At 37.8% G+C, this 18089-nt stretch overlaps 1 protein-coding gene across 1 annotated transcript in view; it reads right to left on the bottom strand.

Moving 5' to 3' along the window:
• The window catches only part of GALNT1 (polypeptide N-acetylgalactosaminyltransferase 1), a 102128-nt gene that overhangs the window by 58892 nt on the left and 25147 nt on the right, over positions 1-18089 (bottom strand). The window contains exons 3-4 of the mRNA XM_082668482.1: positions 11865-12108; positions 998-1172 (exon numbers count right to left, since the gene is read on the bottom strand). Of these exons, the coding sequence (XP_082524608.1) occupies positions 998-1172; positions 11865-12003 (314 nt within the window). The 5' untranslated portion in view covers positions 12004-12108. The remainder of the gene's footprint in view (positions 1-997; positions 1173-11864; positions 12109-18089) is intronic.

Below are 18089 nucleotides of genomic sequence, written 5' to 3'. Positions count from 1 at the left end.
CCATCTTGGAAAAATGTTTGGCAGCACGTGCTAAAGCTACTTAAGTGTATACCCTATTTCTTTCCCCAATACGTACACCAAATAGAAATGAGAGCTTAAGTCTTCCTAAAATGTGCACAGAAATGTCACCATAGCCTTTATTCACAATAGTCAATAAGTGGAAACAACACAAATATCTATCAACATGTAAATAAACTATGGTATATTCACATAACAAACCACAACACTGCAATGGACAAGAATAAGTTTCTGACACATGCAACAATATGGATCTCAGAGACACCAAAGAATATAAACAGTATGGGTCCATTTATAAACAGTTCAAAGAAAGACAAAGCTAATCTATATTTAGAGATCAAAACAATGGCTGCCCCTGGGGGTGGGAGTACTGACTGGAAAGGAACACAAGAGATCTTTCAGGGGTGATGGAAATGTTCTATAAGTTGATTTGGATGATGGTTAGACAGGTACATACATATGTAAAAATTCAGTAATCTGTATGCTTATGACTGTATACTTCACCGTTTTAAGTTACACACAACTTAAAAGAATCTTGTAAAAAATTAATTATATACACCAAGGGGGGAAAGTGGCGGGGGTGGGTGGGTGGGATGAACTGGGAGATTGCGACTGACATGTATACACTAATATGTATAAAACAGATAACTAATAAGAACCTGCTGTATAAAAAAAATAAAATAGAATTCAAATTAAAAAATTAACTATATAAATGTTTTGTTAATGAAGTTTAAAATCCCTACTAATCTATCAAGATAAACAATTATCTTCCAAAGCCTGAAATATATAGTCCCAATGATCACTAGAACTTGAGGTATTATTTTATCAGCATTTAATTATTTAAGTGGGGGGGTAAGTAGTAACTTAGTGATGTAACAATCACTTTAAGAAGAGTCAACACTAAAGTGCAATTTATTGGGAATTCATAACATACTTTTCATTCATATTAAATACTATTAGGACCACACTAGGTACTTACCCTTCTAACCTAACATCTGGTAAAGATCTGTTGAGTGCAATCATCTCACTTGCCATTAAATTGAACTGATTGATTTTAAACATCTCTTTCATCTTTTCTTGATCCTCTTTAGGAATGACGACTGGTTTCCCCATTTCTCCAGGACCTTCATGAGGCTTTTGTACTGGCTCTAGAACTAAGAATAAGGAGGAAACTTAACTAACATTAATTGTATAACAATTGATTCATGTTTCTGTTTAATAACATTTGAGTTTAAACTATGTCCTCAACAACCAGAGCCATTTCTGAGCCCATCCTCTCCCAGTCTGAGACACGGCCTAGGGGCCGCCTTTTCCTCCGCTTCCACACCTCGTCCTGACTCAAGACCTCCTCACTTTGCACCACTCACCTGAATCACTTCATGGCCTTGGCACTCCCATCTCGGATATCGTTACCACATTAATCTCCCTAAAGCATAGCCTTCATTGTGTTATTCTCATGGTCTCCTAGAGGCCAATCTCTTTAATAGGAAATTCAATCTAACTTCCCAAACCCACCACTTGCTGGGGTCTCCACCTCCCACCCCCCGGATCCTCATCCTCCAGTCCAACAGCACCCACTACTTTCCTCCATGTGCCTCATGTCTTCTTGCGTTGATGCCTTTGCTCACACTGGCCCCTCCCTTGTCTTCTCCTTCCTACCTCTACCTCTGCAATACCAAACTCACACTTGTCCTTCAAGGCCCAGCTAAAACAGCTTCTCTCCTGCAGCTTTTCTGCATCTCTCTAGAGTGACAATTTACTACTCTTGACTACTACATACATCCAGGGCTCTATGTCTCTAATCAATAGTTCTCTCTTATTATGATCGCTAAACCTGCCTATGACACCCTCCCCTAACTAGATTATGATCTCTTTTTTAGCTGGAGTTTTTTGTTCATTCATGTACCTTCTGTGGAGTTTAGCATTGTTTTACAGGCATTTTATAACCATATGCTAAATTAATATGTGAGTAAAAGTGTTATTCAAAATAAGTCAAAATGAAATCCTAGAATTGACAATAGTAGACATTATAATAAGCATTATGCAAGGTGGAGCATCAAGAAATATAATTCTTGAGAATTTCTTTTATTTTGACTTTCTTTTATGCTTTGAGCTTTTTATTTGTTCAAACATTCATTGTAAACTTTTTTATTTTATTGCACTTGTGAGAAAATACAGCCTTCCAACAATAAACATTTAATGAACACCTACATCATAGCAGCCACTGTGCCAGACACTGAGATCAGTGCAGACAAGACATTACATGTTCTCTACCCTCATGTGGCTTAAACTTCCTACCTTTTGAAAGGTATTAACATTTCCTTTGTGGGCTAGAAAAATGCTTCATTTTTAAAAATGCTAAGTGGAATGTGTTAAAATTATGTATTCCATATATGTAGATTACATATTTGAAATATATCTAGTAAATAACCTTATTAATGAAAAAAAAGAAATATAATTCTAATCAGAAGTAATGTTATCTCGTAATATACAGTTGTCCCTCAGTATCCATGGGGGACTGGTTCCAAGACACCACCCTCACCCTGCCCTGCAGATACCAAAATCCACAGATGCACAAGTCCCTTATATAAAAAGGTGTGGTACGGTCAGGCCTCTGTATAACCCACGGATATGGAGGACCGGCTATATTAGTAAAAAGAATAATATTCCTGATCAGCAATTCCCAAACCTTGTTCCTTGCTATATGCTTTTGAGATGCTGAAAAGTGTTCCAAGAAAAATATGTTCTAGAATATATTAAATTCGAAAAAAATTGTTAAACTTCCCATCTAAGAGGGATGGGTAGAAAATGAGGTAAGGATAAGAATGGGATGAAAATATCTGTTTTGTACATTACCTGTTTATTTTTAAAGCTGAAAGTTTTATTCTCCTACAGTTTGTTTTTTAGGCATCCCCGAAAGTCTCTGGACAAAAATGAAGACATCAAGGCAGTAGACAAACCAGCTCATTTCAGCCTAGCTTCATCTGCCCAAGAACAGCTCTAGTTGGTAAAGCTGACCTACAGGATGACTGTTCAGATGGGGTACAAAGCAACCTACCAATACCAGAGCTGCAGAATATTATTCACTGTGTCTTCAAAAACTCTGTCTAGAATATAAAATCTATTCTAGAGGACTATCAAGGAAAAAAATGGGGGATAATAACTTTCCCCATTCTCACAATGAACTGTGATTCCAGGAAGGAAGTTAAAATATTAGGAAATAAATTATAGGAAACTCTTATAATACAATGTTTTCGGGGGTTTTTTTTGCTTTACGCAGGCCTCTGTTGTGGCCTCTCCCGTTGTGGAGCACAGGCTCCAGACGCGCAGGCTCAGCAGCCATGGCTCACGGGCCCAGCCGCTCCGTGGCATGTGGGATCTTCCCGGACTGGGGCACGAACCCATGTCCCCTGCATCGGCAGGTGGACTCTCAACCACTGTGCCACCAGGGAAGCCCTATAATACAATTTTTAAAAACAAATCCCGGCTAATTTTTGTCAAGTAAGCTCTTTAAATATAAGAATTAAAAAATTCTCAGTGACAAAAATTTTCAATGCCAAGTGTAATAAAAACTGTAAGTACAGAAGTATAATGCCTATATAAGCTTTTAAAACTTTAAAAATCATAAATTATAAAACTCTCAGAGTCAATTCTTACTTACCTGTCTCTGAAAATAAAGAGTAATTAACAGATTTGGGGGTTGGGACATTCAGGGGTCAGTATGAAGCAGTGCAGTTCTAGAGGTAACAGTTATTTTATCTGCATGGCACAGATAACCTGAAGAGTAGGTGGGAGACATCTAGTGGCCCTGATTATAAATATCCTTCAGTTACCTGTGCCCTATTTTAGCATAAGATGATGCTTTAAAGAAAAGTTAAAATGGAAACATTTTCACACTACTCAGTTTTTTAATTGAATATTAAGTTATACATAACACCATCTATAACATATTTTTGCTGGGGGCAGGGTGGGGTAGATCCTGAATCTGATCAAGCCTCTGGACTTACTTACCAATTCACAGGAAATATAGGGGACAGAGGAAATGATAAAAAAAAAAACATTAAAGGGATGCAAATCCTGACTGTGGGAAACTGGAGAAAACAAAGAAAGCAATTTCTTCTTCTTCAACACAACCAAAAATGGGGGGTGGGGAGGACAAAAAGAAAGAGGTATCCATGTATCTATGCCACAAGACTAGCTTTGAGTTGATAACTGTCGAAGCCAGATGATGGGTATATGGGAGATCAATTTTCTATTTTTCTCTACTTTTGTTTATGTTTGGAAATTTTCCATGAGGATTGGGGGAGCATGAAGGAGCACTCAAGAAATTATTACTGTAAGAACCAGTAAGTATAAACTTGATTGCTTACAGCCTGAGAGACTGTTATGACCAGAAAGTTAAAATCCTGCCCCATCACAGTGAAGTAAAACTCTAGCCTTGAGGTCTTAAAGAATTAGGCAAAACTGTACAACATATAAAATTCTCCTGGCTGCAATATTTTACAAATTTGGTCACCTGGTACTTACTAATAATCTAAATATCTGGTATAATACCCACATTATATACTTTAACCTACTGATACACATGAGATCTCAGAGCCGCATTTAAAATGGCCATTAATCAAAAGTTATATGACTACTGCATGACTTACAGAATCCACCACAATACTCTAATTTAGAAATTATAATATCCTGAAGAATTACACCAACCAGTAAACTAATTTTCTTTGGCAAAGATGCCAGGATAAAATGCAACTAGCTAGTGAATATTTTTACTACTAATACACTTGCAGTACTAAAAAGCAACTAACAAAGAAGATAGTAAGCATTAACTTTCCTTGTATTCTACTTACCAGTCTTTCATGTAAATTAAAAAAGAGTTCAGTGAAACTTGCTTGAAAGCAAATGAAATGGGTTTGGATATTATCATTTCCTGAACTGAAAAACAAACTTTCATTGCCATAAAATTTTATAGGCAGATCATTTCTAAAAATCAAATCAACTTTGACAAGGGGGTGACTAAGGTGTTATTCCAAAGTATTATGTGAGAACATTTTATTATGCACTTTAAACTTCATTTACATGACAATGTACAGAAGTTTCATGTTTTAGAAAATTTAATTTTCGAAAAAACTACAGGTTCACTCTGAATGCCGCCAAATAAAATTCACATATACAAACCACATGACATACCTATGAATGTGTTTTAATAAATCTTACAAATTTCTAGTTTGTATTTTTCTCATGGAAGTGGAATAAGGAGGTATAAAGTTACATGATACCCATTTGGGGAAGATGGGGAAGATAAAAGGCTAAAATCATTTCTCCCAAACAATTTTCTTACCTTATTATACAACTATCTTTACTATTTTTATGCACTATATTTCACTTATTCCAAAATATTTTTTCCCATATTTTAACATCTCTGAAATTGGCATGTGGCTTACAATGATAACTGAAATGTTTTTGCTTTCTTAGTGTATATAATATGTATTCTATAAAAAAAGCAAATTACCTGATTTTTTAACATCAAAATATTATTGCATATAACAAAATTCATTGATAACTCTCTGCTACCTCAACACCTGTCAGTTTCAACCCTCATTCCAATTTTATATTCATTTGTAATGTGTTCAGATAAAACTCTAAGCACACTAAAAGTCTGTAATAAAGAGTTTCTGAAAGCCTTTACTAACAATATTTTTAAGTTTTTAATCATCAGAAGTTTCTTCTATAAAATATGTTCTCAAACTTTTCCTACTGTTTGACAACTGAAATAATTCTAGCAGAAGTACATGAAAACTTGAATAATCAACATTTTAATAATCTGAAAATCAAGTACAGTGCTGGCAGAAAGGATTAATTCCTACTTGAAATTGCATCTGTAAAAATATTGAATAGTCTATGCAACATCCAAATCCATAAATTGAATGAATGAGTTAATTCTAAAAAGCAGAAGAGTTGCAAAAATATTCCCAAGACATAACCCACACTAACCGTGTTTTTTCAAAGGGAATCTAATCTAATCCTCCAGCAACAGAAGAATTTTGCTATTCTCAGATAGTCTGGGGTATAAAATACAAGAATAAAACTATGAGAGAGAATGCTCAGGAAAATAAAATAAAACAAAACAAAACCAACCCTCTGAAACACCAAAGACTGGCCTGTTGTTACCTGACGCAGGCAAGTAACAAGTAAATGTAAGAATCCTAGAAAACTAAATATATCAACGATAATCTTATAAGCATTATCATAAGGATAACGAATCCATTCTGCTTAAAAATAAGACACCTTTTTGTACACAATAGTATAAAGAACAGAATTTGGTAAATTTCACCAAATTGGCACTGTAAAGCAGTTCAAAGAAGTTCAGAAATGAGGTCCTTACAATACTGAGACAACTGCTCTGGAGTGTTCTATCTGCTCATTATTTTTTTGCTTTTTTGTTTTGATTTGGTTTTTCAAATGCCATAGAAAACGAATATCCTGGAGACCTTATGTGTTCTATCAAAAGAGACCTACATTCCTCTAGGTCACTGACTGTACTTGCTAATTCCACTAAGAAGGTCCACATCCTTGATGCCATCACCTATCAACCCTCTCCCAACAATTTTAGTGAAAGATCTGTTCAGTGGCACCACAATTCCTCAGCAGCCTTATGTTGAGAGCCTTAACAACCTTAGGCCTCTGATGCTACTCGAGACCTCTCAGCGCCCACTGCACTGAAACTTCACATCAGAGCAGATTTTTCAAACTGTTCTTGCTTAGCATCAATTGTCCCCCTTCCCTAAATCATTTCCTCACTCTTTCCCTTCAATGCCTTAAGGCTACATGGAACACAGTTTGAAAAAATGGATGCTCTAGGGCCCCATCTGGAACCGCTGGCCTCTCCAAGTCTCTCCCTTCAGCTATTAACTCACCTCTTGGCTTACTGCTCAGTGCTTCTCTCATTCTTCCACTGCTCACGGCCTTCTCAGTCTGTCCCACACAACACCCTGATGCCCCCAGGCCATTATAAAGCTTCTATCAATACGTCTTGTCTCAACAGGGGCCCCATCTACCAGACTTAAATCCAGCTCTTCCCCAGAGCCCATTAACCTCACAACCCTCAACAACTTTCATTCTCTGTCTCCCAGGAGGTAACGACGCTCTCTCATAACTCCACATTGTTACTTTCACACCATTTCTCCTTTACTTTGTACTTCTGTACTTTGTATAAAAGCTACTCCTTTTCCTTGATGCTCATGCTACTAGTGGTTTTCCAAAACTGTATTAACCTTAGAATCCTCTTCAAGGATAATCCTTTTCTTATGGTTGACACCACACTGTCTCATCTGCTGAGAATTGGCTCTTTCAAGTATTACTTCATTACTTTATATCTTAAACCTCTCCCTCAACATACATAAAAAATACATACATTCATAGAAAACCAAATTTGGCTCCATTCCTTTCTTTTAAACTACTGTACTATCTCTTTGTGTGGAAGCTTCCCAAAAGGATAAGTTACACATCAGTAATATCAAATCCACTGGCACTGAAATGGCACTTGCTAGGGTCACAAGAAACCCCCTGCTGGGAAACACATCAGAACCACTTCTTCATCTCAGGTAAAATCTCTGAACAAACATCACTCCTGGATTTCCATGACCCCACTCCCTCTGGCTTCTCCCCCTACTCTGACTTCCAGAAGCCTTATTTCCCTTTGCTGACCCTCCATGATCCTCTCCAACACTGGCCTGTCTCTTCCAACATCCACACACTGCTGGAGCCCACACTGCTGCCCACATGCTCTACCCCAGCCACCCTCTGCTGCAGAACATCCCTCCCAACACCCCAATGTTAAATGCTCCAAACGTAACTCATCCTTCTGCCTTCTCACCAAAGCCACTCCACCTCTGGGGGCCCCACCTCGTATCAATTCATCCAAAGAGGAAGACCTAAGAGTCATCTTAGACTTTTCACTTTCCATTATTACCTACATTCAGTGACTCCCCATGCTATGTAAACGCCACTATTTACAAACTTCTCATATATTTTATTTCCTCTCCATCTCCAGTGTCATTTTAGTGTAGGCCCCAAGAACTTCTCCAAACCTTCCCAACGGCCTCACAACCAGTCTCTGCCGTCTCACTCCCTTCTAGTATTGGGTTGGCCAAAAAGTTTGTTTGGTTTTTCCCATACGATGGCTCTAGTAGTGCTTAGTTGTCTTTAACTTCATTTGAAACATTTTTTTTTTTTTTTTTTTTTTTTTTTGTGGTACTCGGGCCTCTCACTGTTGTGGCCTCTCCCATTGCGGAGCACAGGCTCTGGACGCGCAGGCTCAGCAGCCATGGCTCACGGGCCCAGCCGCTCCGCGGCACGTGGGATCTTCCCAGACCGGGGCACGAACCCGTGTCCCCTGCATTGGCAGGCGGACTCTCAACCACTGCGCCACCAGGGAAGCCCCATTTGAAACATTTTTGTTAGACTGTATTGTGACAGCTGTCATATGTCATGCATTAAAAAAAAAAACTTATCAAAATCTGTGCATTTTTGTGTAGCCATTTTAATATTGAAGACAGAAGAAAAAAAAGCAACATTTTTGGCATATTATGCTTTATTATTACAAGAAAGGTAAAAATGTAACTGAAACACAAAAAAATATTTGTGCAGCGTATGGAGAAGGTGCTGTGACTGATCGAACATGTCAAAAGTGGTCTGCGAAGTTTTGTGCTGGAGACTTTTTGCTGGACGATGCTCCAAGGTCGGGGAGACCAGTTGAAGTTGATAAGGATCAAATCGAGACATTAATTGAGAACAATCAATGTTATATCACGTGGGAGATAGCCAACATACTCAAAATATCCAAATCAAGCGCTGAAATCATTTGCACCAGCCTGGTTATGTAAATCGTTTTGATGTTTGGGTTCCACGTAAATTAAGCGAAAAAAAACCTTCTTGACCGTATTTCCGCATGAGATTCTCTGCTGAAATGTTCCGTTTTTAAAACAAATTGTGACAGGCGATGAAAAGTGGATACTATACAATAATGTGGAATGGAAGAGATCGTGGGGCAAGTGAATGAACCACCACCAATCACACCGAAGGCTGGTCTTCATCCAAAGAAGATGATGTTGGGATTGGAAGGGAGTCCTCTATTATGAGCCCCTTCCAGAAACCAAATGATTAATTCCAACAAGTACTGCTCCCAATTAGACCAACTGAAAGCAGCACTCGACGAAAAGGGTCCAGAATTAGTCAAAAGAAAATGCATGATTTTCCATCAGGATTAACGCAAAACCACATGTTTCTTTGATGACCAGGCAAAAACTTTTACAGCTTGGCTGGGAAGTTCTGATTCACCCGCCATATTCACCAACTGCACCTTCGGATTTCCATTTATTTCGGTCTTTACAAAAGTCTCTTAATGGAAAAAATTTCAATCCCCTGGAAGACTGTAAAAGGCACCTGAAAGAGTTCTTTGCTCAAAAAGATAAAAAATTTTGGGAAGATGGAATTATGAAGTTGCCTGAAAAATGGCAGAAGGTAGTGGTACAAAACTCATTATGTTGTTCAATAAAGCTCTTGGTGAAAATGAAAAATGTGTCTTTTATTTTTATTTAAAAACCGAAGGAACTTTGGCTTTTAAACACCAAGCCAATACATCAGCCACGTGACCACCAAACTTCCTTCTGAAAGTCTGGATCCCATCAGGTTACTGATTTCCTTGTTTAAAATCCTTCAGTGGGACTTCCCTGGTGGTCCAGTGGTAAACAATCTGCCTTACAATGCAGGCGACAAGGGTTCAATCCCTGGTCAGGGAACTAAGATCCCACATGCTGCAAGGCAACTAAACCCTCACGCCACAACTACTGAGCTCGCGGGCCTCAACTAGAGAGCCTGCATGCCACAAACCACAGAGCCCACGTGCCTTGGAGCCTGCGCACCACAACTGGAGAGAAGCCCGTGCACCGCAACAAAAGATCCCGCATGCCGCAACTAAGACCTGACGCAGCCAAAAAAATCCTTCAATGTCATGCCTCACCTACAGGATTTAGTCCAAAACCCTTAGCATGTCATAAAAGGCCTCCTGTGATGTGGCCTCTGCTAACCTCCCAGCTTCGTCCCATGCTCTTTCCTCACATTCTCCTATCCATCAACTCTGTCTCTCACTTGCTTATCTTGCACATGCTTCTCTCCTTTGCTTGGAAGGTATTCCCCTCACCCATCAAACCTAACAAACACCTGCTCACCCTGATACTACAGCTTGAGCATTACACTTCCTTGCTGCACCTTCTCAGATGCCCCACGGTGTTCCTTCCTCCTGCTCTCATGCACATCTCTAGTATGCTATCTATCATATCACTATTTTACCATATTCTTTCTCTCCTGTTGGATTGGGATTCCCCAAAGGGAGGAACTTTTTTGTATTGTTGAAGTGTATGTCACTAGCACGTAGCACACTGCCCAGCACATATCAGAGTTTAAAAAACATTCACTAAGTGTGTCTTCACCTACTACAGAGGTCCCAGTCTTTCTTACTTTTCATGCCTTTGCATTTAAGACAGAACACCATGAGCTCCCACTATAAATGGTAACGAATTAAGGTGGAGTGAGGGTAAAGTTAATCTGTTCCATTTGGGACAAGAATTATGCTAGTTTCTTACTGGTGAATGGCAATACCTTTGATTTGATTTAAATGTTGATAGAGTTATAGCTCTTGTCACCCAACAAACTTACTAAACAGCAGGGCCATAAAGGAAACCAGGAAAGTCAACAATAGGAAAAAAATGATGGGGAAGGTGAAAATTAAAAAGTCAGGGGTTAGCCTAGGTATTACTAAAGTCCAGTGTTAGCAACTGAGCCTAATTTTAGGCAGATTTCCCATGAAATAAAGAGAACTGGTTACACAATCCCATCTGTAAAAATTACAATAAGTAGGCACACCTACCAATACAAATAAATAATTTTAGATTGTAAATTTTAAGGGACCAGGTGCTTTCATTATAAAAGTGCAAGATATTTAAATGTGGTTACATATTCAAATAAAACAGTAATCATTCACAAATAATTCCTAAAAATAGAATTACTGTTTAGCCAGATATTCTATAACTAATCACAGAGAGTTCAGAGCGCAGAATAGCTGAATTACTGATTCACAATGCAAAGTCATTTTCATTTTGTTTAAAAAAAAATAAAAGGCAGCATTTGTTTTTTTGGTTTAAACACAGAGAGTCTAAAACTGAATTTTTCAGGTGTCCTCTGTCAAGAATGTCAGTCTTCCAAACTAGGTCCTTCATATTTGTGTTTCCTTCCTTTCCCATAACAGATACTGCAGTGTTCTCACTGCAGCCCAGATTTTATAGCCTGATCTTTTCATAAGCTCTCCCTAAAAGTGCTAACTGGAGCTATCTACAGCATTAACAAAACAAACTCACCAGACCACATCTACCTAAAATGACTTCTTCCCTTAGGACTGAGATGGGAAGGCTGGAGAACTCTCTCTCATACTTGATAATGCAATTTTAACGCTCCACTCAGCATTATGACACTAGACTAGTCTCCTGTACAATTTTGGTAGTTCCAGCTATGAGATTCCCTACAGTATTTGGTAATATAACTTCCAGAAAATTAACTACATTTAACATTGAACACACAAATTGAATTCAGCAATTCTATACAGGATACTTTAATACTTTTAACTGTTAGAAGAACCTACTGGAGAACTGATGGAAATATGATCATCATATATAGGAAGCCAGGGATTACTATTAATCTAAAAATGTTAAAATTTTATAGTTTCCAAATTAGTACAAACAAGTGACATATATATCAAAACAGGTCCACTATTATAAAATGTCACTCACCATCCCCAGCAGGAAGTCCTCTCTCTTTTTTTTCATCACATTTGTTGCATTCACTGAAGTAAAGCAGCAGGAACATATCCAAGAGTACCCAAATCAAGGAGGTGGCTAGGACCACCTTGCAATATGCAAATTTTCTCATGGCACTTTAAGTCAAATGCAAAATTTTAAAATATATATATATATAAATATACAAAGATCATGAAAATTATTCCAATCCAGTTTCATCAGAAATCACGTTCATAACCTATAGAAAGAAAAAGAAAAGATTAACTTAAAAATTCAGAATCTAAAAAAGAAACAATGGATTAATTCAATATGAATATGAAATTTTACTATGAAGAATAAGTTTTAAATTCAGACTTGAAAGAATACTTGTAAAATATATAAAAATAGTAACAAGAACATGCAAATAACTCCTACAAATCAATATACACAATCCAATAGAAAAATGGGTAAAGGACTAAACAAGCACTTTGCAGAAAGGAAACCTGAATAGCCAATAAACAAGTGAAAAGGTGCTCGATTCATTACAATGAGGAAAATTAAAATTAAAACAGTGAGCTACTATCTTATATCCATCAAACACATGGGGCTTAACTGCCTTCTATTCAATTGCTGTATTAAACACTAAAGCAAAAGCTAAGCCATTAACTGTCACAGGAGTTTAAGAAACCAGTAATTCCCAGTCCATTTTAACCACTCACATTCAGGTCCCAGGGTCCAAGGATTTATATGAGTTCTCCTAGTAGCTTTTCTAGAGCAGTTTAATTGGAATGATTCTTATCCCTCTGACCCAACTGAATCCCATTCTAAAAATGCTAGTCACCAGACGTTCAAAAACAAGAGTCATGGAAAGTATAACAGAAAAGAAAAGGGTATCGAAAGATCTGAGCCCTAGTCCTGGCTCTGACAGTAATTTTACAGACTTCCCTGATGTTTAGTTTCTATCCACCCCCCCCCACCCCCAAATATCATGAGAAAATGACTGGAGGAACTGTCCTTTGGGATAGCTAGACCAGAAACACTTCTGACACATACGGCACTCATCTGGGGGAGCTCTGGAGCAGCCCAAGGGACCTCAGAGAGGTAAGGAGCCATCCCACCGAGCCGCTGACACCGAGGCTCAAAGGTCTGTGTCACTGCTGTTCAGGAGATAGATGAGCCAGGTGCATTCAGGGGAGTGGATGGAGGAAACACACACTTGGCACAGGTGAAAGCCAATGAGCAGAAGCTCTGAAGGGCTGGGCTGATGGGCAGCATAGCAGCTTCTAACAAGGGCAGTTTTATGTAGCATGTTCCATGGTGGGCAGTAGAGATGTCTCTACCTAAACAATTCAGGGCAGGCCAGAGAGTTTATTTATGAAAAAGATACAATAGTTCTTTCCTAATTCACAAGGTGGCTAAACAGCAACCTGAAAAGCACCCCAAAATACCAAGTAATACTTATAAATGTAAAGTATTATTTCTGTTCATCTCTCTGGGGACTTTGATCTCTTGCCTATTGGCCTCCTTTCATCAAACCAACACTTCCTGACTGCACAGTGAGAACAGGGATGCTACTGTCATATTCTTGCCTCAAAATCATACTTACTCAATATCTGTCACATGCAGTGAGCAACAACTGACATCTGTGGTGACTAGGGTGAGGGGAAGAGCAAAAGCATTATAATGCACAGTGTCATGGACCAACAGTTCTCTCCAGAGAAGCGAGATACATATTATATATATATATATTTCAAGCCACTTTACATGAAAGGCTACCTCTTTTGGTCACTAGCAAAGCAAGCAGTCTAACTGCCAGTGCAACAGCTGGGATTCAAATGTAGTTTTGTGTTGTCTAAAATCTGCTGATTGTTAATTTTTTCAATGCTTACAGCCCAGAACACTTAAATGTAAATCTTTATAACTCTGTACTCATTCCTATTTAATTTTTCCAAGGCAGCACAATTAGATTCTAAAAGTGAAGATGAAATGCAGTGGGTGTGTGTGTATTTGGGGGAGTGGTACAGAGAAAGCAGGAGGTGTAGGGAGAAAGGAGGATAAAGAGGCAAACATCTTTGAGACCCTGAGTTATGTAGAGATTCCTTACATGGTAACAATAAAATGCACAAATCATTTAAAAAGACTGATAAGTTGGACTTTATAATTAAAATCTGCTCTTCAAAAGACAGTTAAAAAAATAAAAAACAAGTCACATATTGGGAGAAAATATTTACAAATTACATATCTGATAATTACTTATATACAGACCATATAAAGGACTCTCCAAATACAATTTTTAAAAATCCTAATCCAATACAATGGGCAAAAGGTTTGAACTGTTGCTTTACCAAAACAGAGATACAGGTGGCAAAAGAGCACAAGAAAAGATGTTCAACATCATTAGCTATTAGGCAACTGCAAGTTAAGACCACAATGAAACACCACTATGCACCAATATAAATAGTGAAAGGAAAAAAGAAAACTACCAAGTGCTATCGAGGAACTGCTGCAACTGGACCTCTAATACATTGCCAGTGGAATGCACAATGGTACAGTCTCTCTGGAAAACAGTTTGGCAGTTTCTTCCCACAAGAATCTGCAATTCCATTCCTAGCTATTTACTTAAGAGAAAGGAAAACGTACGTCTACACAAAGGCTTGTACACAAATCTTTATAGCAGCTTAACCATAATCATCAAAATCTGGAAACAATCCAAATGTCCATCACCTGGTGAATGGATAAACAAATTGTGGTACACCAAACAGTGAAATACTACTACCCAGAAATCCAGCAATCAAAAAGAACTCTTGATATATACGCAATAATACTGATGAATCTCAAAAGCTTTATGCTAAGTGAAAGTGGTCAGTCACAAAAGGCTGCATACTGTATGATTCCATTTATATGAGACAAATTAGATCAGTGGTTGCCAGGGGCTGTGGAAAAGTAGAGGACTGCTCTCAAAGGGCCGTGAAGGAACTTGTGATGATGAAAATATTCCATCTCTTGCTTGTGGTGGCGGCGGTCATTTGTCCAGACTGGTACGACTACACCTAAAAGGGTGAATTTTACTGTACATAGATAAATACAGGAGAGGTGAGGATCCTTCAAAGAAACAATTCCAATTTTAGGAGAAAAACTGTTGTGTATTTCTTCAAGTGATACATACCAGAATTTATCTTGGAAATTATTAAAAGCTCAGAGTTTCTGTCTCAACCACAATAGATTAAAACCTTCCATATGAAATGCATTTAACTCCTTAATTATTTTAGAAGGTATAAAATCTCAATTAATGTCAAAGTACAGTGATCAATTATAACAGTAAACTTCTGATTCTATCCTACGTGTCATATGCCAAGTTTTTCCAAAGGTTGATCAGTATTTTCTAGGGCTAAATAATTACTTTCTCTTACTCCATATACTTCTAGCCAAGGCTCTCCAGAAATTTCAAGCCTAAAAAGGGAGTCTCAGCTCAAAAACAGCTTTGGAGAAAATAGAAGCATCATTCTCTTGGACCTAAAACTTCAGTCTTCTGAGTATGTTAAGGTGCTTATCTCCCCTCTCCCAAGAAAACTGAATTCTCAGGCACCTACACCTAGAATGACTAATTTTGCACTGTACTGACCAGGCAGAGGTATGAGACCCTTCAATAGAACTATTCCTTTAATTTGTAGCTGAAATTTCTGCCAGAAAAACTAAAAGACTTAAAAAAATGATATTTACCCTCTAACATTGTAAAGAGAATCAAGATTATTTTATTTACTAATTATATATTCCATTTGCTCTATTTCTCAGAACTATAAAGAAACCTATTCATTCATTTATTATTATTTCATACATTCAAAACACACAAACTCAGTAAATGTAGGGAATGTGTCAAATGCAAGGAATAGAAACATGAACAAAATATTCCTTCCCTTACGAAGTTTAGAGTTGTCTCCAGGAAAGCAGGCATTAGTCAAACACTCACATAAACGTGAAATTTCAATCGTGATAACTGCTTTGGAGGGAGGTACCTAGCACTATACACATCTGTAAAAGAGATCTGACTTTGTCAAAAAGGCTTCCCTGAGGAAGACATGATTTGAAGAGAAAATGAGCATTTGGGGCAGTGAGTAGCAAGGATTCTATAGCAGGAAGGAGGAGCCCAACACTCAAAGGCCAGTGGATCAAAGACAAAAGAGGTGAAAACTGTGATTGGGACAAAGCTGGAGCTGGATAAAAGTGGGGAGATTCAAGAGGTATTAAGGGACAAACTCAATGGGATTTAAGGATGAGTCAGGTGGGGATAAAGAGGAGGAAATCCTGGCCTATACAAGTGGATGTAGAGTGTTGCCAGTCATAGAAACAGGGACCAGTAAAAGAGGACCAATTTTTGGAAAGGAGGAAAAGATGGGAAGAAATGTAAGTTTGACTTTGTGGACATGCTGAGTATGAGGTACCTCTGATACCCTCAAAGAGATGTTAACCACAGCTGAGGACACAAAAGTTTGAGGCTCAAAGTGGGGTTCTCTGTATATCTCTGTAAAGATATACAGATAGAAGCCCCTGCTCTTGTGCAACTTTGCAGGGGCAGACAGACCAAAAAAAAATCAATACATCAAGTTATTTTTGTGGAGTGTAATTTCCCTCCTAAAGTGTGGGTTGGACTTAGGGACTTGCTTCTAACCAATAGAATATGGTGGAAGTAATGATGTGTGATTTCAAGGCTAGTCATAAAGCACAGCTCTCTTCCCAGCTCTCTCAGATCACACACTCTGGGGAGAAAGCCAGCACCACGTCAGAAGGACACTGAAGCATCCCTATAGAGATCCATGTGCTGAGAAACTGAAACCTCCTGCCAACAAAGAGTACTCTCTTGCGAGGCATGGAAGTGAACCACTTTGGAAGCAGACCCAGTCAAGCCTTCATCTTGACTGCAACATCATATAAGATCCTGAGTCAATACCGCCTTGCTAAGCTACTCCTGCATTTCTGACCCAAAGAATATATGAGATAATAAATATTTATTGTTTAAAGCCATTAAGTTTTGAGGCAGTTAGGTAGTTCATTACTCATCAATAGAGAACTTCACAGAAAACTAGGACTAGAAAGGAAATTCTTTAACTTATAGCAAACATATTTAATGATGGGATTCCTGATGCGTTTCTGTAACATTGCAAATAAGAAAAGTTACGCATCCTCACTTCAATCTGATATTGTATTGGAGGTCTAAACAATATGACAAGAAAAGGAATAAGAATTAGGGGATTAAAAAGAGACAAAATTATCTGCAGATAGCATGTCTTCTGTATAGAAACTCTAAAAGAAATCAATAAATAAACCATTAGAGTTAATTCATTATTTCATCAAGGTTGCTGAATACAAGGTAAACATATAACATCAATCATGCTTCTTCATGATAATAACTAATTACAATATATAAAGGAAAACATCACATTCAAAGCAGCTATAAAAACCCTAAGGTATTTGGAAATAAACTTAACAAAATTTGTGCAAGACATGGAGAAAATTGTGGAGCTTTGTCGAAGGACATAAAAGAACACCTGACTGATGGATAGATGTACCATGTTCAGGAAAAACAAACAAGCAACTTCTTCCTAAATTAATTTAATTCTAATCAAAACACAAATGAAACCTTTAGGAACTGGATTTATTATAAAGCAGAAGTATCTACAGCCATGTGGTACCCCAAAACAAACCTAAACGTGTGGAAAATTGGAAAGGTGATACTATAAATCAGAGCAGAAAACTGATAAAGGAACAAACAGCTTTCCAAATGGTAAAAAATAAATTTAGATCCTACCATATACCAAAAACAAGAGTAAATCTATGAATAGATAATAACTCCTATAAAATTTACTGGCTGAAATGTTTTAATTTAGAGCATTCAGTGTTCGGTATCTTAAGTGGCATGCCAGTTTCCAAGGTGATAAACAGACTTAGCTCCTAGCAATACCTTTAAAAGTAAATATTTTTCCTAGTTACAAAGTAATATATGCTCAATACAAAGAACCTGGCAAACACAGAGAAGTAAAATAAAAGATACAAAGCCATCTATAAACCCCCATCCCACTTAAACACTATTACCAGTGGGATAAGTGCCCTCCCAGTCATTCAGAATAGCTCATAGATACATCGTTTTAAATGTCTATTGTAATGTCTATTTTGACTCAAACATTTTAATGTCTTAAATGTCCCTATCAGGGGGAAAAGAATGGAATGGCTGTGACTATAAAAGGG

This window comes from Grampus griseus (assembly GCF_964374135.1).
Source record: "Grampus griseus genome assembly, chromosome: 12".
Taxonomy (NCBI): Eukaryota; Metazoa; Chordata; class Mammalia; order Artiodactyla; family Delphinidae; genus Grampus; species Grampus griseus.
The sequence above is the reverse complement of the archived record's forward strand: the minus strand, read 5'-3'. Positions and strand labels throughout refer to the sequence as shown.